The 22,500-nt window shown below is 50.4% G+C and overlaps 2 protein-coding genes across 3 annotated transcripts in view; both read right to left on the bottom strand.

Annotated features, from left to right (window-relative positions):
• Nucleotides 1-613: 613 nt before the first annotated feature.
• prune (prune exopolyphosphatase) lies at nucleotides 614-5,470 on the bottom strand. Of its 2 annotated transcripts, XM_070836207.1 has the most exons (9): nucleotides 5,301-5,470; nucleotides 4,065-4,172; nucleotides 3,169-3,368; nucleotides 2,857-3,041; nucleotides 2,467-2,625; nucleotides 2,285-2,376; nucleotides 1,903-2,061; nucleotides 1,363-1,453; nucleotides 614-1,271 (listed from the first exon to the last, which is right to left on the bottom strand). In XM_070836207.1, the coding sequence occupies exons 1-9, from the start codon at nucleotides 5,337-5,339 to the stop codon at nucleotides 1,033-1,035; spliced, it is 1,272 nt and encodes a 423-aa protein (XP_070692308.1). In that variant the 5' UTR covers nucleotides 5,340-5,470; the 3' UTR covers nucleotides 614-1,032. The 2 variants fall into 2 exon arrangements, with proteins under 2 accessions (XP_070692308.1, XP_070692309.1); XM_070836208.1 differs by lacking the exon at nucleotides 2,467-2,625.
• Nucleotides 5,471-5,850: 380 nt separating this feature from the next.
• Nucleotides 5,851-22,500, bottom strand: part of myo1eb (myosin IEb) — a 23,655-nt gene continuing 7,005 nt past the window's right edge. The window contains exons 5-27 of the mRNA XM_070835007.1: nucleotides 22,053-22,140; nucleotides 21,842-21,931; nucleotides 21,597-21,728; nucleotides 20,684-20,818; nucleotides 20,472-20,604; nucleotides 19,538-19,734; nucleotides 19,358-19,438; nucleotides 18,672-18,758; nucleotides 18,438-18,524; nucleotides 17,865-18,032; nucleotides 16,565-16,650; nucleotides 16,383-16,464; nucleotides 13,563-13,768; nucleotides 13,338-13,482; nucleotides 10,855-10,969; nucleotides 10,597-10,766; nucleotides 9,858-10,003; nucleotides 9,365-9,511; nucleotides 8,642-8,799; nucleotides 8,491-8,565; nucleotides 8,227-8,416; nucleotides 7,792-7,967; nucleotides 5,851-6,930 (exon numbers count right to left, since the gene is read on the bottom strand). Of these exons, the coding sequence (XP_070691108.1) occupies nucleotides 6,854-6,930; nucleotides 7,792-7,967; nucleotides 8,227-8,416; nucleotides 8,491-8,565; nucleotides 8,642-8,799; nucleotides 9,365-9,511; nucleotides 9,858-10,003; nucleotides 10,597-10,766; nucleotides 10,855-10,969; nucleotides 13,338-13,482; nucleotides 13,563-13,768; nucleotides 16,383-16,464; nucleotides 16,565-16,650; nucleotides 17,865-18,032; nucleotides 18,438-18,524; nucleotides 18,672-18,758; nucleotides 19,358-19,438; nucleotides 19,538-19,734; nucleotides 20,472-20,604; nucleotides 20,684-20,818; nucleotides 21,597-21,728; nucleotides 21,842-21,931; nucleotides 22,053-22,140 (2,971 nt within the window). The 3' untranslated portion in view covers nucleotides 5,851-6,853. The remainder of the gene's footprint in view (nucleotides 6,931-7,791; nucleotides 7,968-8,226; nucleotides 8,417-8,490; nucleotides 8,566-8,641; nucleotides 8,800-9,364; nucleotides 9,512-9,857; nucleotides 10,004-10,596; nucleotides 10,767-10,854; nucleotides 10,970-13,337; nucleotides 13,483-13,562; nucleotides 13,769-16,382; nucleotides 16,465-16,564; nucleotides 16,651-17,864; nucleotides 18,033-18,437; nucleotides 18,525-18,671; nucleotides 18,759-19,357; nucleotides 19,439-19,537; nucleotides 19,735-20,471; nucleotides 20,605-20,683; nucleotides 20,819-21,596; nucleotides 21,729-21,841; nucleotides 21,932-22,052; nucleotides 22,141-22,500) is intronic.

Consider the following 22,500-nt stretch of genomic DNA (forward strand, 5'->3'; position numbering starts at 1 on the left):
TGCTTCATCACTTCCTCTGGCTGTTTCACAATAAAATCCCTCTAGAGTATACATCGTCCCTAAAACACTTATTGTGAAACATCGACAAGTGAGCCACCAGTGATCACATGACCACACACACGTCCGTACAGGAAGTGACATCACATGCAGATGGCCAATTGTGTTTATTGTCAGTTTATTTCAGGTGTGATGCTCAGGGACCGTTGTCGTTCCTCATGTCTGACGGATGAATCCTGACCAGTTTATCTGTTCACTGATTGATTGAAATCATATTAACGATGTGTGACGAGGGCAGAAGAGACAAAACAATAATAGTGATGAAAACGATGACAACAGTTGTGATCATTGTGATTACAGGTGATCGACCCTCACGGGCGCCAGCTTCTGTGGCGGTGATGGTCCTGTGAGGTTCAGGTGCACTGTGACATCACAGGTTACAGGTGCAACACAGCACACCTGTGATCACACACTGATGTTGGGCTACTCTTCATAATCAACTCTTCATCAGGATGTCTGACCTGGATCACATGATGACCAGGTGTGAGTGATGTCACAGACTCAGTGTCTTCTGATGACCAATAATCAGTGAAACGACACAATAATCAACAGATAATCAATACTGAAAACAACACATTTTACTATTTTGCTCTGGCGCCGCCTCGCGGACGGGACAGTGACACTGAACAGGTAAAATGATGTCATCAGGTTCAGGTGAGTCAGATGTGTCATCAGATCCCACAGACATTTTATTTTGAAGGATTCACCTGCAGCTGCTCCAAGCAATGATGTCACATGTCCCAGCTGTTGCTCATCAGGTAACCGCGGCAACAGTAATTAATAAACAATAATCCTTCAGCAGGAAGTGATGTCACTGTTTGATCTGTGATAAGAGAGCAGCTGCCGTACCTTCATCCTCATCTTCATCATCATCGTCTGACAGACAGGGGTGACGTCCTGACAGGTCACAGGTCACATGACACATATCAGAGGTTACGTGGCACCGGTCAGGGGTCAGCGGTCACATGTCAGAGGTCAGTCCCCGCCTCTGTCGGCCATCTTGCTGAACTTGTCGTGCAGGTCCTGGGCGCTGAGGTGCGGCAGCCCGTCGTCAAGGGGACAGCCGTCCACCAGGCTGTTCATCGGGGTCGGGGGGACGCGGGACTCCTCCTCCTCCTCCTCCTCCACGTCTCCCAGGCAACCGTCTCCGTCCCACTCCTTCAGGAAGTCCTTCAGGATGGGGAGGAGCTTCTTACGGGACGCCAGAGCGTTTCCTGCAGAGAGGAGCACATTCACAGACAGTGAGGTCACTTCCTGTCGCAGCACACAGGTAAACCTCACCTGGTGACCTCAGGGGTGACTGACCTTGCTGATAGGCTGTGATGTGAGGATGGGGGCTGCTGATTGGACGGAGGTCGAGTGTGGGATTACGGGCCTGTTCCAGATAGAGGCTCACCTGGGGAGGGAGGACACCTGGGTTGTCACGGCAACTCAGACTCAGAACAACAGGATGGACTGACAGAGGAGTACAACAGTACTGTGTGTACTGAGTGTACTGAGTGTACTGAGAGTGTACTGTGTGTACTGAGAGTGTACTGAGAGTGTACTGAGTGTACTGAGTGTACTGAGAGTGTACTGTGTGTACTGAGAGTGTACTGAGAGTGTACTGAGTGTACTGAGTGTACTGAGAGTGTACTGAGTGTACTGAGAGTGTACTGTGTGTACTGAGAGTGTACTGAGAGTGTACTGTGTGTACTGAGTGTACTGAGAGTGTACTGTGTGTACTGAGTGTACTGAGAGTGTACTGTGTGTACTGAGAGTGTACTGACTGTACTGAGAGTGTACTGTGTGTACAGAGAGTGTACTGAGAGTGTACTGTGTGTACTGACAGTGTACTGTGTGTACCTGTTGCCTGCAGGTGGTGCTGTGGCTGAACACAGCGAGCTCTCTGATTGGCTCGTTGCTCTCGGTGAAGCAGATGGTCATCAGCAGCAGGACGTCAAAACCAAACTTCAGACTGAAGCCTGAGAGCTCCGCCTCTAGCCCCGCCCCCCTCAGGAAGTCCTGACACACACACACACACACACACATTACCCTACATTACCCAGAATGCCATGTGGGTTCTGGGCGGCTCTCTGTCTCCACCTGCAGCTGATCAAAACTCACAGCTGATTGGTCAGAAACTCCCAGGTAACCATGTGTAGTAATGTGTAGTACTCAGTGCAGTAGTGTAGTACTCAGTGCAGTAGTGTAGTACTCAGTGCAGTAGTGTGTAGTACTCACTGACCTCCAGGCTGACGTACAGGACGGAGACGGCGAGATTCAAACTTCCTGAAACAGCTTTCATGTCTTTCAATAACATCTGTTCAGTGTTCAGACCTGAGGAGAAAATACTGCGATAAGTACTACAGAGTACTGCGATAAGTACTACAGAGTACTGCAGTGAGTGGTGAACAGGTGGGCGGAGACCTGACACGTCGAACTTGGCGCTGAGCAGCGTCTGGAACAGAGCGCCTCTCGGTGGCAGGGAGGGGAACCGACTCTCCAACGCCGCAGAGAACTCGCTGTCTTTACCTGTGACCTTACCTGCTGCCGGACACATGTTGACACAGTCCACCACCACCGCCGCTACACACACACACACACACACACACACACACACACACACACACACAAGGTTAAGGTTTGGGACTGCAGTTCATCTATGAGTGTCCTCAGAAAGATAGAAAGACAGAAATGTGTGTGTCCAGGTGCGCGTGTAGTACACACGCACACCTGGACACACACATTTCTGTGTGTGTGTGTGTGTGGCCAGGTGTGTGTGTGTGTGTGTGTGACCAGGTGTGTGTGTGTGTGTACCGTAGAGCAGTTCAGCGACCTGCTGGTCCAGGATTTCCGGAGCTTTCTGGATGATGCGCTCCGTTACTAAGGTGGCGCAGGACCCCACCATCTCCACGGTAACAGGACAGGAGGGGGACGGCGGTCTCTCCAGCAGGTGATGGTCGATCACCTCCACCACAGCCGCCTCCAGGTCGCTGTCTGACCTGCAAACGGGAGCAGGTGAGTTCAGGTGTTCAGGTACCTGGTTCCCTGTGAACACCTGCTGTCTGTCAGCTGGGCAGGACGTCGTGGCTACCCGTTCAGTAGGTGTGGCTACCGTCAGGCGTTTACCTGGGCAGGATGTTGTGGTCGACCAGGGTGAGCCGCAGGCGGCCGGCTCGCTGCAGCGCTCGCAGGTCCAGCTGGTCTCTGAAGAGCAGCAGGTCGACAGGTAGACAGACCTGCTGCAGCAGGGCGACATTATCAGAGCGCAGAGACAGGTCAGAGCGACGGATGTTCAGCAGGGGGAGAGCGAGCATGTCTCTGTGTGACTGAGAGAGAGAGAGAGAGAGATAGAGAAAGAGGGGGAGAGTGAACACACACAGTGAGCACACACACACAGACACACACAGACACACACAGACAGACACACACAGACACAGACACACACAGACAGACACAGACACACACAGACAGACACAGACACACACAGACAGACACAGACACACACAGACACACACAGACAGACACAGACACACACAGACAGACACAGACACACACAGACAGACACAGACACACACAGACACACACAGACACACACAGACACACACAGACACACACAGACAGACACAGACACACACAGACAGACACAGACACACACAGACACACACAGACAGACACAGACACACACAGACAGACACAGACACACACAGACAGACACAGACACACACAGACACACACAGACACACACAGACACACACAGACACACACAGACAGACAGACACAGACACACACAGACAGACAGACAGACACACACACACACACCGACACACACACACACACAGACAGACACAGACAGACACAGACAGACACAGACACACACAGACAGACACAGACACACACAGACAGACACACACAGACACACACACACACACACACACACAGACACACACACACACACAGACACACAGACACACACACACACACACACAGACACACACACACACACACCCTGCTGAGGCCCTCACCTTGGACAGGAAGTAGGCGTAGGTCAGAGCACAAACCATTGAGTCGATGTCACAGGACTCGTTCCCCAGAACCACGTGGAACCCTGCAGCGGCCTCACCTGTGCTCACCTGGGGAGGGCGTGTTGGTTCAAACACGGTACGGTACAACATCACGTATGACAAACACAACACGCAGACACTATGACTGACCTTACTTTTCATTTACAACTTTGAAATGTCCCTTTAAAAGAAGGATGATGCGTTCAGGGTCTCCAGAAATCATGTTATTCTACCTGTGACTGACAGCGAATATTCAGCCAATGTTTTATGTCGTCTGCACGTGACCACATCACATGACCACATCACATGATGATGCAAACTGAACAGAAATGTATTTGACATGAGAAATGTCAGAAGGTTCAAACAGGAGCTCAGTTTAATGTTTTTCTCTCTCAGTATTTTGTGGTTTTGTTTTCTCACTTTTTAAACCACTAAAAAATGGTTTCTCCTGACCGGAAGTTTACTTGGCATCGTCCAAAACTGTTTGAGCTAACAGGCTAACGGTGGCTAACTGACACAAACAAACACTGCTAGCTGCTGCTAGCGTGTGCTAACTGTGTGTGTGTGTGTGTGTGTGTCTGTGTCCGTGTGTCTGTGTGTGTGTGTGTGTCTATGTGTGTGTGTGTCTCTATGAGTGTGTGTGTCTGTGTGTGTCTATATGTGTGTGTGTGTGTGTGTGTGTGTGTGTCTGTGTGTGTGTGTCTGTGTGTGTGTGTGTGTGTGTGTGTGTGTCTGTGTCTGTGTGTCTGTCTGTCTGTGTCTGTGTGTGTGTGTGTCTGTGTCTGTGTGTGTGTGTGTGTGTGTGTGTGTGTGTGTGTGTGTGTGTGTGTCTGTGTCTGTGTGTCTGTCTGTCTGTGTCTGTGTCTGTGTCTGTCTGTGTCTGTGTGTGTGTGTGTGTGTGTGTGTGTGTGTGTGTGTGTGTGTGTGTCTGTGTCTGTGTGTGTGTGTGTCTGTGTCTGTGTGTGTGTGTGTCTGTGTCTGTGTGTGTGTGTGTCTCTGTGTCTGTGTGTGTGTGTGTCTGTCTGTCTGTGTGTGTGTGTGTGTGTGTGTGTCTGTCTGTGAGTGTCTGTGTGTGTGTGTGTGTGTGTTTGTCTGTGTGTGTGTGTGTGTGTGTCTCTGTCTGTCTGTCTGTCTGTCTGTCTGTCTGTGTGTGTGTGTGTGTGTGTGTGTGTGTGTGTGTGTGTGTGTGTGTGTTACCTTCACGGCTCGGCAGCAGCTCAACAGAAACTCCTCCATCGTAGCTGTTAGCTGTTAGCCGCTAGCCGCTCCTCTGACCGGTTAACGGTTCCGGTAAACGCTGTCAGCTCGGCGGGCTGTCGGTCACTCACGGTTATGGCTGTTACCGTCACCGCTACAGCGGGCGCTTGACTGACCGGATGAGCGTCGGTGGGTAAAAGGTCAGGATGCGTTCAGAGTGCAGAGGAAACGTCGTACAAACGCATTTCCTCTGCGGGTGACTGCTTCTCTAAGAAAATAAAGGCTAAATGAAGCCGAGTGACGGAAGCCCGTTCTGTTCATGTGATAGTCCGCTCTAATCTGTAGGAAGTGTCCTTAGAGCAGGAATCTGTATCTGTACTTAGTTGTAATAATTCATGAATGAAATAATACATTTGTGAGGGAAAAGTGGAAATATTTGTAAGTGAAGTAGAAAGTTCAGATGTGTGTAAAACCACCGACGGACCCACGCTTCAAAATAAAAATGGAAATGGAAAAATGTGAGAAGCCGGGTACTGAAATGTCAGTTTATTTGTCAGCTGGATGAACAAACGGTCTGATCTGAACTCAGAGAGCAGAAAAACATTTAGATAGGATTCATTTGATTTCTCTGACTCCACAAAAAAAGGTTTATTTTATGTTTCAAACTTCCAGCATGATGTTTAATTTCTGTTCATCTTGTGATTTCTTCCATCATTAAAAGACGACTGTGGGGGGCGACAGGACAGGACACTCCATGGTAACACTGAGCTGCTGCTTTAAGACCATCACACATAATCGGGGACTGAAGTCACACGGGGACACTGAACCTGAGGGCACACGGGGTTACGGGGACACTGAACCTGAGGGCACACGGGGACACTAAACCTGAGGGCACACGGGGACACTGAACCTGAGGGCACACGGGGTTACGGGGACACTGAACCTGAGGGCACACGGGGACACTAAACCTGAGGGCACACGGGGACACTGAACCTGAGGGCACACGGGGTTACGGGGACACTGAACCTGAGGGCACACGGGGACACTAAACCTGAGGGCACACGGGGACACTGAACCTGAGGACACACGGGGTTACGGGGACACTGAACCTGAGGGCACACGGGGACACTAAACCTGAGGGCACACGGGGACACTGAACCTGAGGACACACGGGGTTACGGGGACACTGAACCTGAGGACACACGGGGTTACGGGGACACTGAACCTGAGGGCACACGGGGTTACGGGGACACTGAACCTGAGGGCACACGGGGTTACGGGGACACTGAACCTGAGGGCACACAGGGTTACGGGGACACCAGACTCTGACCTTTGTCCTTTGGGACAAAGCAGCTGCAGATCTGGATGACTGACAGTCGTCACTTGGCCTGACATGTATGTGTTTATTTGTGAATGAACTCATCTTATTCATTAATCAGCTGTCTTGTTTCCTGTCAGCTGATGTGTTGATAGCTCCGGTGACCTCTGACCCCAGGTGCAGGTGCAGCTGCAGCAGGTCGTGGCGACCTCTGACCCCCCCTCATAGAGGAGGTCTAGATCTTCTCCACATAGTTTCCAGGAAACATTCCCTCTCGGCCGCGCAACCGACCGAACCACCAACCAGACGGATCTGCAGAAAGTTTGGTAGTGAGCTAGTTAGCCAGCCATGCTAACATTAGCACCTAGTGTTAGCACCGGTAAATAAACTCCATGTATCCACTTCAACATGAGTGCACACATGCATGTACACACAGACACACACACCTGCTGGGACTAGTTACTGTTGCTAAGCTATGATTGGACAATCACTGTAGAGGGGAGGGGTCTAGCTAACAGTCAGATACTTAAACTATTCTCCAAAATGATTAGTACCATCAAAGCCAACTACTAACAACGCTAATGTTAGTAGTAGTAGTACTGACAGTAGTAGCACTAGTAGTAGTACTCACAGTAGTAGTACTGACAGTAGTAGTAGTAGTAGTACTGACAGTAGTAGTAGTAATACTGACAGTAGTAATAGTAGTACTGACAGTAGTAGTAGTGCTGACAATAGTAGTAGTAGTAGTAGTAGTACTGACAGTAGTAGTAGTAGTAGTAGTAGTGACAGTAGTAGTAGTAGTACTGACAGTAGTAATAGTAGTACTGACAGTAGTAGTAGTAGTACTGACAGTAGTAGTAGTAGTAGTAGTAGTACTGGCAGTAGTAGTACTGACAGTAGTAGTAGTCGTAGTAGTACTGACAGTAGTAGTAGTGGTAGTACTGACAGTAGTAGTACTAGTAGTACTGACAGTAGTAGTAGTAGTACTGACAGTAGTAGTAGTAGTAGTAGTACTGGCAGTAGTAGTACTGACAGTAGTAGTAGTAGTAGTAGTACTGGCAGTAGTAGTACTGACAGTAGTAGTAGTAGTAGTAGTACTGACAGTAGTAGTAGTGGTAGTACTGACAGTAGTAGTAGTAGTAGTAGTACTGACAGTAGTAGTAGTACTAGTACCTTCAGTGAGTATATCGATGACGTCCTCGGCGTTGAAGCTCAGCTCGTCAGTGTCCTGGGCGTCGTATGCGTACAGAGCCCTGCACTGCGGGGACCGGGGCTTCGGTCTGGGGGCTGGTTTGGGTCGACCCGCTCCAGGAAGGGGCTTCACCTCCTTCGACCGACGCCGCTGCAGCCTGCAGGCAACACACAGGGATTACTGGCTACTTACAGCGAACCACGGAACAGCGTGCAGGAACAGGACTGCAGATATAGCAGGTGTAGGACTACAGAGCTGCTGGTTCTGGTCCCAGAGCGAGGACCTTTAACCGGACTCTAATCAGGGCTACGGGGACACTTTTAGTCCACCAGTCAGCAGGTAGGTGCTGGTGGTCATACTGTTTATATGACTGTTACTGGTCCGACTGGTTCTACTGGTAATCCCGGCAGTCTCACCCTGCGGCACCCTGGTCGGGGACGTCCATGAAGCCCATGTCGTGGTCTTGGGGCAGCCGGTTGCTATGGCGATGCTGGTTGTGGAGGCGGGGCAGAGTGGGCTGCTCCATGCTGGACTGCTGCCTCAGCAGCGAGCCTCTGGAGGAGGTGGAGCCTCCTCTGGGACCTCCGCCCCCTTTGGAGCGAGAAGCTGGGGAGAAAAGACAAGTTATGAGAGTCTCTCAGATGGAGACGTCCTTACACCTGGGGGGTTTCTCTTGGTACCTGAGTTGTACTGGCTGGTGGGTGGAGCCTGGTTGCCCATATAGCGGCTCTTGCGCTTGTCCCTCCTCGTTGGTCCTGAATCAAACAGACAGGAAGTGAGGAGCAGCATGCAGGAAGTTGTGGCGGGCTTCGCAGGACGGTCAGAACTTACTGGAGTTTTTGGGCAGACCTGCTCCGATGGAGACCTGCAGGACCTTCCCACTGGGCTTCAGGATGGCCTCGTCCCCCTGACCCGCCTGGAACTGGATCTGCCTGGACCCTGACGAGCTGAATGGACCCCAGCCGCCCTTCTTCACCTTAAACTCCAGACTGGGGGGGGGGGTACAGATATGTTTTTAGCCATGTTTGGAGTATTTAAAGGGTAACTCTGGTGTTTCTCCCCCATGATCCTCTCTGTCCTCATCCTGGTGTCTGAGGGACTGGTAGGTAGTAACAGTGTTGGAACTGGTCCAGTAGATCACCTCAGTCAGCAGCTACCAAACGGGCTGCAATGGCTGCAACGTGATCCTTTGGGACAACTGCACCTGATCACAGTAGGTCCACTAAAAGAGCTTGTTTGATCCACTGACAGGCTCAGAGTGTTATTCTAAGTGTGTGACAGCATCATGGAAAGGATCCCTACAGAGAGAGACCTGGAAGATCCTTTTGGTTTAACCACAAACAGCACACACACCAGACTACATTCACTAAAACAGGGATTTTAGAGCTGCTGCTCTGCTGCTGCCTCCATCAGTCAGTGTGTGTTATATATATAAGCAGAGTTACCCTTTAAATTGATCAGCTAAATGTGAAAACATAACATTAACGCACACATGTAAAGAACGACATGCACCAATTTGAATCTATTAGTGTACTGATGGTGAAATCCACTGACAGGTTGTTGAATTTGAGCGGCAGCTTCCTCTGAGTTTTCTCCTGATAACGTTTGACCAGCAGACTGAGGAACTCCGTCTTAAAGACACTCTGAAGGACGCTGTCGTACTCCTCCTCGTGGACGATGAAGATGTCGTCCTGGAGAGTGCTGACAGACAGACAGACAGACAGACAGACAGGTCAGAGAGGGAGACACAGGTAGAGGTGTAATCAAAAAAAACAACAGATTTTGGTGTCTTCTATGTTTCTGCTGATCATCTGCTGACATAGCTCTGGTCCTGGTACTAGTTCTGGTTCTGGTTAAAGTCCTTCCATTCCTGCTGGGATCCTCGTTCTAGCTCTAGTCCAGATCATGGTACTAACAGTAGTTCTGGTCTCAGCCCTGGTTCTCTAGTTCTATTTCTGGTACTCGGTCCTGGTCATAGCTCCAACTGTGGTTCTGGTTCCAGTTCTGGCTCTGTCCCCTGGTTCCTGGTCCAGTCTTGGTGGTATACCTCAGGGAAACAGACTGGATCTTGTTGACCTCGATCTTCCTCTTGAGGACCTCCTGGATCTGGCCTTTATCTGGACCCTGCTTCACTTTCTCTCGACCAATCAGGTACAGGAACTTGGGGGTCAGGATGAGGTCACGCTTAACCATCTGTGGGTCAAAGACACAGGAACAGGAAGTGGATTTTAGACAGAGTTCTGTGGAAGTCTCACAGTAACACAAACACACTGACTGATGGAGGCAGCAGCTCTAAAATCCCTGTTTTAGTGAATGTAGTCTGGTGTGTGTGCTGTTTGTGGTTAAACCAAAAGGATCTTCCAGGTCTCTCTCTGTAGGGATCCTTTCCATGATGCTGTCACACACTTAGAATAACACTCTGAGCCTGTCAGTGGATCAAACAAGCTCTTTTAGTGGACCTACTGTGATCAGGTGCAGTTGTCCCAAAGGATCACGTTGCAGCCATTGCAGCCCGTTTGGTGTCTGCTGACTGAGGTGATCTACTGGACCAGTTCCAACACTTTTACTACCTACCAGTCACTCAGACACCAGGATGAGGACAGAGAGGATCATGGGTAAAGACACTCCTCTAAAAGTGTCCACACCAGCGAGCTAAACCCTCCTGGATGGTTGGGTGAACAGCAGCTGTGTCTCACAGACTAAAGCTGAGTCAACTGGTTCCTGTGACTGATGTCTGACTGGGGCTGTTGTGAAGCATCAGACTTTTTGTGGTTCTCAGTTTTTACCCTGAATCGTCGGTCAAACTTCACCACGACGTCAGCGAAGTCGATCCTCTCTCTGCGTCCAACAAACTGTCTGATCTCTGGGTGGTTGTCCATCCCAATGTAGTCGCCCACAAAGTTCCTGTTGATGCTGTTCCTGCGGCGGTCTTTCTTGTTCAGCAGGACGTCTGAGGCTGGTGGACACAGAGAGGAAGTCATAATGCCTCAGACACAAACACAAGCCACATGTAGCGTTCCCCCCCAGCCGGACGGCGGCCTCACCTTCCTCCCTCATCTTGACGTACTTGCGTACGGCGATGTGTTTGCGCCATGCCTTCTGGATGACCCGAGCATAGCCGTTATACTTCCTCTCCCTCATCTCCTCCAACAGGAAGAGCTGAAAACAGACAGAGACAACCCTGAAAGGCTGAGGGGGCTGAGGGCCTCTGGGAACTACAGTACCCACAATGCCACTCGGTCACAGAGACAAGTCATGGAATAAACTGGTAAATGTGAGTAAATTCATTATATCGTCATTTTTACAACCAGCAGCGCAGCCCACAATGATGTCATACATCGACATTGAGTTGTTTCCGTAGTGATGGGTGCTGAGGCTCATGGGTATTGTAGTATTTAGAGACACTCCATAGATCCTACCACATCCAGAACTGTTGAGACATGGCCCGAAGGTGCATCCCAGCAGCTGCAGGACTGCTTTGAGACAACAAGCTGGGATGTGTTTGAACATCAGGACCTGGAGCAGTACACGACAGCAGTCTTGGATTACATAAAGTTCTGCAAGGACCTCACCACTGTGGACGGGAGCATCAGGGTTTACCCCAACAAAAAACCCTGGATGACAAAACGGTGCAGAGCCTGCTCAGGGAGAGGGACACTGCCTTCAGGTCTGCTGACAGCAAGCTGTACAGCACTGCCAGAGCCGACCTAAAGAGGGGAATGAGAGAGGCAAAGGCAGCATATAAAAGGAGAACAGAGGACTGCTTCAAGAGCAACGACTCCAGGCAGGTTATGGCGAGGGGTCCAACACATAACAAACTACAGACCCAGCAGCCTGTAGCACTAGGTAACGAGAACCCAAGGAAAGCTGTGGGCCCTGACGGTATCTCTGGACAAGTGCTGAAGGACTGTGCAGCTCAGCTGGCTGGGGTCTTCACAAAGAACTTCAACCAGTCCCTCAGTCAGGCCGTTGTCCCCCCCTGCCTGAAGTCCTCCAGCATTGTCCCACTCACTTAAATGACTTCCGTCCAATGGCACTCACACCCATAATCATGAACTGTTTCGAGAAACTGGTCCAGATCCACATCACCTCCAGCCTACACCCCGGCTTTGACCCTCACCAGTTCGCCTACAGGACTAGCAGGTCCATGGAGGACGCCATAGCCACAGTCCTCCACGCTGCTCTGTCTCACCTGGAGCAGCAGGGGGGCTAAGCACGGCTGCTCTTTGTGGACTTCAGATCAGCGTTCAACACAATCCTCCCCAACAGACTGGTGTCAAAACTGTCTGACCTGGGTATATCCGACTGCGTCTGCCTCTGGATCAGGGACGTTTTGACAGATCGCTCCCAGAAGGTGAGAGTAGGCCCCCATGTCTCCCCAGCCATCAGCCTCAGCACCAGCTCCCCTCAGGGCTGTGTGCTGAGCCCCCTACTCTACACCCTCTACACACATGACTGCACCTCCACACACTTCAAAAAACAGCATCATATAGTTCGCTGATGATACCACCGTGGTGGGGCTCATCACAGGAGGGGATGAATCTGCATACCGGGATGAGGTGGAGCGGCTGTCTGTCTGTGTGGTGCACGGAGAATAACCTGATCCTAAACACCACTAAGACAAAGGAGACCATCATAGACTTCAGGAGGAAGAAGACAGACATTCAGCCCCTGTTCATTGGTGGGGATTGTGTGGAGAGGGTCTCCAACTTCCGGTTCTTGGGCGTGCATATCGAGGACAACCTGACCTGGAGCACCAGCACCACAGCCACCATCAAAAAGGCACAGCAGAGACTCTATTTTCTGAGGATACTTAGGAACAACCACCACACACAGAAACTGCTTGTGTCCTTCTACCGATGCTCCATAGAGAGCATCCTCACATACTGCATCTGCGTGTGGTTTTCCAGCTGCACAGCTGCAGATAGAAAAGCTCTCCAAAGGGTGGTCACCACGGCCCAGAAGATCACCAGCTGCCCCCTTCCTTCTCTGGGGGAGCTCTACAGTTCCCACTGCCTCAGGAGGGCACAGCACATCTTCAGGGATCCAACCCATCCTGGACACTCACTTTTATTATGTTACGCTACCTTCTGGCAGACGTTTCAGGACATTAAAGGCCAGAACAAACAGACTGAAGAACAGCTTCTATGCCAGAGCCATAACTGCACTAAACAATGTCTGACTGAAGTGACGTGTTGTTTGGGTGTGGATGATATTCATTTTATTTATTTTTGCACTTTAGTGTACTTTACACCTTTTATTCTATTTATTGTGTTTTCTTTTATACCTTTTATGGCACCTAAAGGAGGATTGCACCTTTCAATTTCATTGTACTTGTTGCAATGACAATAAAGACATTAATTCATCCATCAGAAGCAGAGAAATCCTGAAACATTTCTACATTAAGACCTGGGCAGAACCCAGTCTGGAAACATGATCAGGAGGTTCTCCTCTGGGCCTCAGTGTTCCTCTGTCAACAGGACGCTTTAAGGCAGCATTAACCCCTTCGTGTCTGAGTGTTTCCTACCGACTCAGGGGCTTTGATGAAGACCTTGGTCTTGCCCAGCTGGAACTGGTCCTGGTCCATGTGGACAGAGTTGAGGAGGTGCAGGACTCCCTGGCGCTCCTCTCCCCTCCAGCGAGGCCAGGTCTCCCGGGTCAGGATGGCATACCTGCAGCAGACTCGTCCGGTTAGTGTGAGCAAAGTTAGTGTGATTGAGTGTGGAGGACGTGGCCCCGTGTGACCTCTGACCTCTGCAGGAACTTGTTGAAGACCCGTCTGTAGGCGTATCCGGCCCGCCGGACCCTGATGTTCTCTCGGAGGCCCAGGTACTCCACCTGGTGCCTGACCCGGTTCTCCTCCCAGTCCCGGGGTCGTTTGGTCTCGTTGGGTTTGATGCAGCGGATGTAGTGGGGGGTGCACCTCATCAGAGTCTGGACCAGACTGTTAGCTTGTTTCTGAAAGGGAGGGGGGCCAGTGTCATCTGTTGGCAGGGTTACCTGTTGTGTGTGTGCGTGCTCTGGTACTGACACTAGTTACTAGTTCCAGTCACCCACCAACATCCCATACAGACTGTGTCCGTCCCCCTCAGATCATTCAGATCTATAAAGTCTAACAGGAGAGGAGTTAATACCTCCACTGGCACTATGAAACAGGACAGGAGAGTTAAAGTGGACTTTTAAACATCAGATCTCTGCCATCCAAAGCTGTTTCAGTAAATGATCTGATATCAGATCACCATATTGATTTATTGATCTGACAGAAACCTGCTGCACCATTGTAGGGATGCTTTTCTGTGGTTGTAGTAATGAAGAGAGTAGTCCAAGGTTCATTCAAGAAGTTTATGTAGGTTTACGAGCTTGGAGTCTAACATCACAGGCATAGATGAGACTAAAGAATACAGAGCAAAGCTTTCACATATATATAGGATTCCACAAGCAAGATGTGGTTTCAGGTATGTGAGGGGGTGCCCCAAAGATGGATTTGACCTTTACATGTGCTGACCATCGTCCAGACAAAGTGGAGTCAGGAGGACAGAATGCTGACTTGAGAGGAACGTGTATGTTATCTAGGACACATGTCCCTACAGCATGTTACATGAAAAAGACATTCTAACAACCATGAAGAGTATGTTAGCCTTAATGAAGCCACTCCTCCAGTCATACTAATACTCATATTCCTCCAGACTCTGGACGAGGAGGTGGACCTGCAGCCATCTTTAACTCTAGTTTAACAGTCCAACCCAGACCTAAACCTAGCTAGAACTCCTTTGGAAGCCTTGTTCTTAGCTTCTCTCTTCCAACCTGGAAAACACTGACACCAGTCTTAGTTGTCACAGTGTACCGCCCTCCTGGTCCAGACTCTGAATTCTTAACTGAGTTCTCAGAGTTTCTATGAGATTTAGTCCTCAGTGCAGATAAAGTGATTCTAGTAGGTGACTTTAATGTTCATGTGGATGATGATAATGATGGTCTGAGCTCTGCTTTTGTCTCACTGTTGGACTCAGCTGGCTTCTCCCAGAGTGTAGATGAACCCACTCACTGTTTTAACCACACTCTCGACCTTGTTCTGGCTGATGGTGTAGAAACTGAACAGTTAACAGTCTTCCCCCAAAACTACTCTATCGGACCATCACCTGATACCTGCTGGTTTCTTCTTACTGGACTATGAACCATATGACAGAAAGGTCCTCACTAGATGCCTGTCTGAAAGTGCTGCTGCCAAACTTAAGGAGGTGATTCCTTCAGTACTTCAGCCAGTGCCATGTCTCCATACAACAGAAGACCCCCATGCTAATCTTAGCCCCCCCCCAAATTGATTATCTGGTCGATAGTGCTTCAGATTCCCTGCAAATGACACTCGACTCCATCGCCCCCCTAAAAAAGAAGATAATTAAAGAAAAGAGATGAGCTCCCTGGTATAACTCCCAGACCCACAATGTAAAGGACATGGCGTGCCACCAAACTAGAAGAGTCCTGCTTCATCTGGCAACAGTGTGAAAACCTACAGAAAGGCCGTCTGTGATGATAAAATTCTGACTATTAGAGACTAAATTCATCACCTCCTGCCCTCAACAGGCTCTGATCCAACCTCAGACTCAGGAACCATGGAAACAGCTGTTGGGCTTAATGTGCATCTGGACTGTTTTTCTCCACTTGATCTTCCAGAACGCTGCTGCTCCTGTTCTGACCAGAACTAAGAGAAGAGACCATCTTTCTCCTGTACTGGCTTCTCTTCATTGGCTTCCAGTAAAATCTAGAATAAAGTTTAAAATCCTTCTCCTCACCTCCAAAGCTCTTAATGTTCAGGCTCCATCATATCTTAAAGAGCTCATAGTACCGTACTACCCTACTAGAGCACTGTGCTCCCAGACTGCAGGTCTACTGGTGGTTCCTAAAGTCCTCTAAAGTAGTGATGGAGCCAGAGCTTTCAGCTATAAGGCTCCTCTCCTGTGGAACCTCCTTCCAGTCTGGGTTCAGGGGGGCAGACACCCTCTCTACATTTAAGAGTAGACTAAAAACCTTCCTTAGTGATGAAGCCTATAGTTCAGGACTGGATCAGGTCTTGGACCAGCCCCTAGTTATGCTGCTATAGGCTCAGACTGCCGGGGGACTCCCATGATGCACTGGGCTCCTCTCTCCTCTTCTTCCTCTCCATCCTGATGCTTCATGTCTCTTTAATGTCTGTTACTAACTTGGTATCTTCCCCGGAGCCTTTCTGTGCTTTTCTCATCTCTCTGGATTGGTTGTTGTTTGTTGTGCATTGCTAAGCCTGCTTGCTAAGCTAGGTAGCGCTATGGCTAACATATAGCTAGCTAGCTAGCTAGCTAACAGCATGGCTAATCAGAGACAGATCATCATAACACATTCAAAACAGCACGTGCCACTATAAACAAGGCGTGTCTGTAGCTCACTGACGCCATTGTGAAGTGAGGTGGTTGCCTGGCAACAAAAGAGCAACGCAGCAAGCTGCCCTCTTTTAAATTGTCAGTAACTGGATTCAAATATTACGACTGTGTACAAACACAGCACGGTAACGTCTGAACGAGGGATCACGTGACTTTTCTCTCACCTTGATCTTACTGCTGGCCGTGCTCGGACGCCCTCTCTTCTCAGCCTCCAGGTTCTCCGGGAACAGAGCTCTGATGAACTGACTGACAACAAACACACCACAGACAGTGTCACTGTGAAGTCATCATGAGGTCATTGTGAGGTCATCACATGCACACACACACACACACACACATTACTTACAAGTCGCTGCTCTGCATCAGCTCGATGATGTCATTAAACAGCACGTCTCTGTTCCTCTCACAGAAACCACTGACATCATACGACACCTGGACAGACAAACAGTGTAAGGTGTGTAAGGTGTGTCCAGGTGTGTACAGGTCTGTAAGGTGTGTCCAGGTGTGTACAGGTGTGTCCAGGTGTGTAAGGTGTGTCCGGGTGTGTCCGGGTGTGTCCGGGTGTGTCCAGGTGTGTCTAGGTGTGTCCAGGTGTGTAAGGTGTGTCTAGGTGTGTCCAGGTGTGTAAGGTGTGTAAGGTGTGTCCAGGTGTGTACAGGTGTGTACAGGTCTGTAAGGTGTGTCCAGGTGTGTCCAGGCGTGTCTAGGCGTGTACGGGTGTGTCCCGGTGTGTCCAGGTGTGTCCAGGTGTGTCCAGGTGTGTACAGGTCTGTAAGGTGTGTGCAGGTGTGTAAGGTGTGTCCAGGTGTGTACAGGTCTTTAAGGTGTGTCCAGGTGTGTAAGGTGTGTCCAGGTGTGTACAGGTCTTTAAGGTGTGTCCAGGTGTGTACAGGTCTGTAAGGTGTGTCCGGGTGTGTCCAGGTGTGTCTAGGTGTGTACAGGTGTGTACAGGTCTGTAAGGTGTGTCCAGGTGTGTCCGGGTGTGTCCGGGTGTGTCCGGGTGTGTCTGGGTGTGTCTGGGTGTGTCCAGGTGTGTCCGGGTGTGTCTGGGTGTGTCCAGGTGTGTCCGGGTGTGTCCGGGTGTGTCCAGGTGTGTCCAGGTGTGTCCAGGTGTGTCTAGGTGTGTCCAGGTGTGTAAGGTGTGTCCAAGTGTGTAAGGTGTGTCCAGGTGTGTCCAGGTGTGTCCAGGCGTGTCCGGGTGTTTCCGGGTGTGTCTAGGTGTGTCCGGGTGTGTCTAGGTGTGTCCGGGTGTGTCCAGGTGTGTCCAGGTGTGTAAGGTGTGTAAGGTGTGTCCAGGTGTGTACAGGTGTGTCCAGGTGTGTCCGGGTGTGTCTAGGTGTGTCCGGGTGTGTAAGGTGTGTCCAGGTGTGTCTAGGTGTGTCTAGGTGTGTCTAGGTGTGTCCAGGTGTGTAAGGTGTGTCCAGGTGTGTCCAGGTGTGTAAGGTGTGTCCAGGTGTGTCCAGGTGTGTCCAGGTGTGTCCAGGCGTGTCCGGGTGTGTCCGGGTGTGTCTAGGTGTGTCCAGGTGTGTAAGGTGTGTAAGGTGTGTCCAGGTGTGTCCAGGTGTGTCTAGGTGTGTCCGGGTGTGTCTAGGTGTGTCCAGGTGTGTAAGGTATGTCCAGGTGTGTCTAGGTGTGTCCAAGTATACCTTCCCAGCGTAGTGGTGGATGATGAATCCTTTGTTCCAGCTGCTGAAGTGCTCGTGGGATCCAATCTGTCCCTGAAGCTTCTGCAGCAGCGTCTGATCTGCTCCCTCACCTTTAGCGTGCATCGTTGCACACACGTCATCCAGGATGCTCATGAGCCCAGGAGGATTCTGGGAAATCAGAGACAGACGGAAAGAGAAGTGATGTCGTCTTTACAGGAAACAGACCTCCATGTTTGTTTTAACTGCAGAACTTCAGCGTCTGGATTTCAGTCTCAGACTCGCTGGTTCTGATCCTCTTTTCTTCACTGGTGGCAACAGTCTGTACAGTGTGAAGACCGAGCGAGCAAGTGAGCAACCGACCGAGTGAGCGACCGAGCGATTGAGCGAGTGAGCGACTAACTTACTAACTGGCTAACTAATTATTCCTCATTAACTGATTTATTTCTAGTTTTGTTGCTTATTGTTTCTTGTAATATTCGTTATAAATAAAGCTACTTCATTCTTCCTGTTTTTCACAGTTTGACAGAGGAGTAAAACCAAGACTGTGCCCTGCTCTCTGATTGGATGGCTCACCAGTTTGGACTCGATGAGGTCACAGACCACCTTGTTGTTGAAATAGTCGATGGGCGTCCATCTGATCCCCTCCTGAACGTATTCCTCCTGCAGACACACCAAGACACAACGTTTTATTCTGAAAGGGTACCAGATGAGGACCAAAGGCAGTCAACAACATGGAGGCAGGAACGGGAACCACTCAGGACGTCAGGTGATGATGACGTCACGTGGTGATGATGTATGGTGAATCACCTGCTCTGCCTTCAGCGTGAGTTCAATAAAAATCTGCTGCAGCTTCTCATTGACGAAGTTGATGCAAAACTGCTCAAAGCCGTTTCGCTAAGAAAGAGCAAACAGAGATTAGTCAATCAAACTAAAGAATTAATCCAATCAGTGGAGTCAATCAATCAATCAATTACTTGATCAAACAGTGAATATCAGCAGTGTCCATCTGCTGTTCGCTGGTCACATGACATCACAGGCCAGTGGATGTCACAGATCACGCTTTGTGAGAAAACTGTTGCTAAGCAGGACAGATATTCCTCGCTGTCAGCGTCTAGAAGGCACTGAGTATGACGCTAGCTAGCAAGCAGGTAACACAACGTCGATGCAGGAAATGTGAAACCATTGGGAATATCAAAGTTACAACATATTCATTTCCGTGATCTTCCAGAAAATGTCCACTTCCCTCACAGTGCTAATCACACCGCTAACACTTCCCTCACAGTGCTAATCACACCGCTAACACTTCCCTCACAGTGCTAATCACACCGCTAACACCTCCCTCACAGTGCTAATCACACCGCTAACACCTCCCTCACAGTGCTAATCACACCGCTAACACCTTCGGTATCCAGGTCACATGACCCATCCGTAGTCTGAGGGCGCTGTGTGTTCAGGGTTAGAGGACTTCTTATTGCATCAGTGTGTGTTCATACCTGGAAGATCTCAAAGCCGTAAATATCGAGGACTCCGATGTTCAGTTCCTCCTGGTCCTTCTGCATGGCTTTGTTAATGCACTGTCACACAGATCAATAATCAATAACAAATCCACTGAAGGGTGTGTGTGTGTGTGTGTGTGTGTGTGTGTGTGTGTGCGTGTGTGTGTGTGGACTGACGTCAACGAGGAAGTCGAAGAGGCGGGTGTACAGAGCCTTGGACAGGGCGTCTCTGGAGAAGGAGGCCTGCTCGGTGTTCAGGGTGACGGAGATGGACTCGGTCTTGCCGCCCCACTTACTGTCCATCAGCCTGCTGGTCAGTTTGCTGCAGAGGCCGTCCTGATTGATCCCCAACAGGTAGGCCGGGAACGCCAGGACTGTCGTGGGGACACACAGAGACCGGATTACCATCAGGGACGCCTCCGTTAGGACAGAGACCACCTGGACAGAGACCACCAGGACAGAGACCACCAGAGTGTGTGGCGTGTAGCGTGTGGTATGTAGTATTTGAAGTGTGTAGCATGTACTATGGGTAGCATGTACTATGGGTAGCGTGTAGCATGTACTGTGGGTAGCGTGTAGCATGTACTATGGGTAGCATGTACTATGGGTAGCGTGTAGCATATACTATGGGTAGCGTGTAGCATGTACTACGGGTAGCGTGTAGCATGTATTATGGGTAGCGTGTAGCATGTACTATGGGTAGCGTGTAGCATGTACTATGGGTAGCGTGTAGCATATACTATGGGTAGCATGTACTATGGGTAGCGTGTAGCATGTATTATGGGTAGCGTGTAGCATGTACTATGGGTAGCATGTACTATGGGTAGCGTGTAGCATGTATTATGGGTAGCGTGTAGCATGTACTATGGGTAGCGTGTAGCATGTACTATGGGTAGCATGTACTATGGGTAGCGTGTAGCATGTATTATGGGTAGCGTGTAGCATGTACTATGGGTAGCGTGTAGCATGTACTATGGGTAGCGTGTAGCATATACTATGGGTAGCGTGTAGCATGTACTACGGGTAGCGTGTAGCATGTATTATGGGTAGCGTGTAGCATGTACTACGGGTAGCGTGTAGCATGTACTACGGGTAGCGTGTAGTATCTTACAGTCCTGGCTCTCCACCACGGCGTAGTTGTTCTCCTCTCTGAAGTTGATGTTTCCCAGATGAAGAATTCCTGCAACAAGCTGAAGAACTGAATCCTGTTCCTCCGCAGACAGACCCACTACTGACATGGCCCCCTGACAGACAGACAGGCAGTCAGACAGACAGGTAGAGAGACACGCACTTAGACAGACAGGTAAACAGACAGATAGAGACCATGGTATCAGAGAACTCCTTCCTGTCGTTGACATCCTCCACAGTGAAGGTGTCTGATTGGTTGAGGTAGTAGTAGTAGTCAGGGGTCGTGACCCCAAGGTTCTCCCTCTGCACCTCACTCGCCCCCGACAGCAGCTGGTGACACACAGGGGTCAGAGGTCACACAGGGGTCACACAAGGGTCAGAGGTCACACAGGTCAGAGGTCACATGGGTCAGAGGCCACACAGGTCAGAGGTCACACAAGGGTCAGAGGTCACATGGGTCAGAGGCCACACAGGTCAGAGGTCACACAAGGGTCAGAGGTCACATGGGTCAGAGGCCACACAGGTCAGAGGTCACATGGGTCAGAGGCCACACAGGTCAGAGGTCACACGGGTCAGAGGCCACACGGGTCAGAGGCCACACGGGTCAGAGGCCACACGGGTCAGAGGTCACACAAGGGTCAGAGGTCACACGGGTCAGAGGCCACACGGGTCAGAGGCCACACGGGTCAGAGGTCACACGGGTCAGAGGCCACACAGGTCAGAGGTCACACAAGGGTCAGAGGTCACACGGGTCAGAGGTCACACGGGTCAGAGGCCACACGGGTCAGAGGTCACACGGGTCAGAGGCCACACGGGTCAGAGGTCACACGGGTCAGAGGCCACACGGGTCAGAGGTCACACAGGTCAGAGGTCACACGGGTCAGAGGTCACATGGGTCAGAGGCCACACGGGTCAGAGGTCACACGGGTCAGAGGCCACACGGGTCAGAGGTCACACAAGGGTCAGAGGTCACATGGGTCAGAGGCCACACAGGTCAGAGGTCACACAAGGGTCAGAGGTCACACGGGATCTTATTGCAATCCTGGTAGTAGATCGTAGTACTTTTTTGCAGTACCTGGTAGTAGATCGTAGTACTTTTTTGCAGTACCTGGTAGTAGATGTGGAAGTTTCTCTCTCCAGGATTCTGGGAAACAACTCGACTTTTCTCCAACAGGAAGTTGGAGATCTTCCCTCCATCAGGAGCTCCTCCTCGACCGAACTGGATTTCAAAGTACTTTCCCTGCCGGGGGGGGGGGGGGGGGGGGGGGGGGGGGGCAGTGTATAATTGTGGTATTAGTACACAGTAGTACACATTAGTATTGTGTTTGAATCACTGGATGTGCATCTACTCACAAATCTGCTGGAGTTGTTGTTGCGGACGGTCTTGGCGTTACCGAAGGCCTCCAGCAGGGGGTTGGACTGCAGGATGATGTCTTTAACATGCTGCACAGACAGACAGACAGACAGACAGTGACCAATCCAACATCTGAACTCAGCATCGGCATACCCAACTACCAGAACCAGAAGTGAGACCAGCAGCAGGACCAGGCCTCTGCGGACTGACCTGGACTTTGTCTCCTCCTCCGGACACTTTGGACACGTAGCTCATGATGTATTTGGCAGCGACAGTTTTTCCAGCTCCGCTCTCCCCGCTGACAGACAACAGGAAGAAACAGGAGACATCATCAGACTCATTCCTCAGGACTGGGGGGTGTAGCGCCCCGTGGACAGAGACGGTACTCACGGTCCAACGTCCACCTCACAAACGGTAGAAATAGTGAACGATAAAGTACCAGAGGGTGAACTGTGAGACCACGAGACCAGAGCCTTTCCTCTGAAGTCACTTATTCCACCTGAGGACGACACCTCGGCCGTTAGCATCCGTAAAGCTCTTTACAGCACCGGCCGACTAAACAACAGATCTGACTGTTATTCATGTCATCAGTCAGTTCGCTCTCAGAGCAGCGTTTTATCTGTTTCCATGGAAACACATGGGGCTCTGACTAACACCT

Source organism: Pempheris klunzingeri, chromosome 8 (assembly GCF_042242105.1).
Source record: "Pempheris klunzingeri isolate RE-2024b chromosome 8, fPemKlu1.hap1, whole genome shotgun sequence".
NCBI classification, from domain to species: Eukaryota; Metazoa; Chordata; class Actinopteri; order Acropomatiformes; family Pempheridae; genus Pempheris; species Pempheris klunzingeri.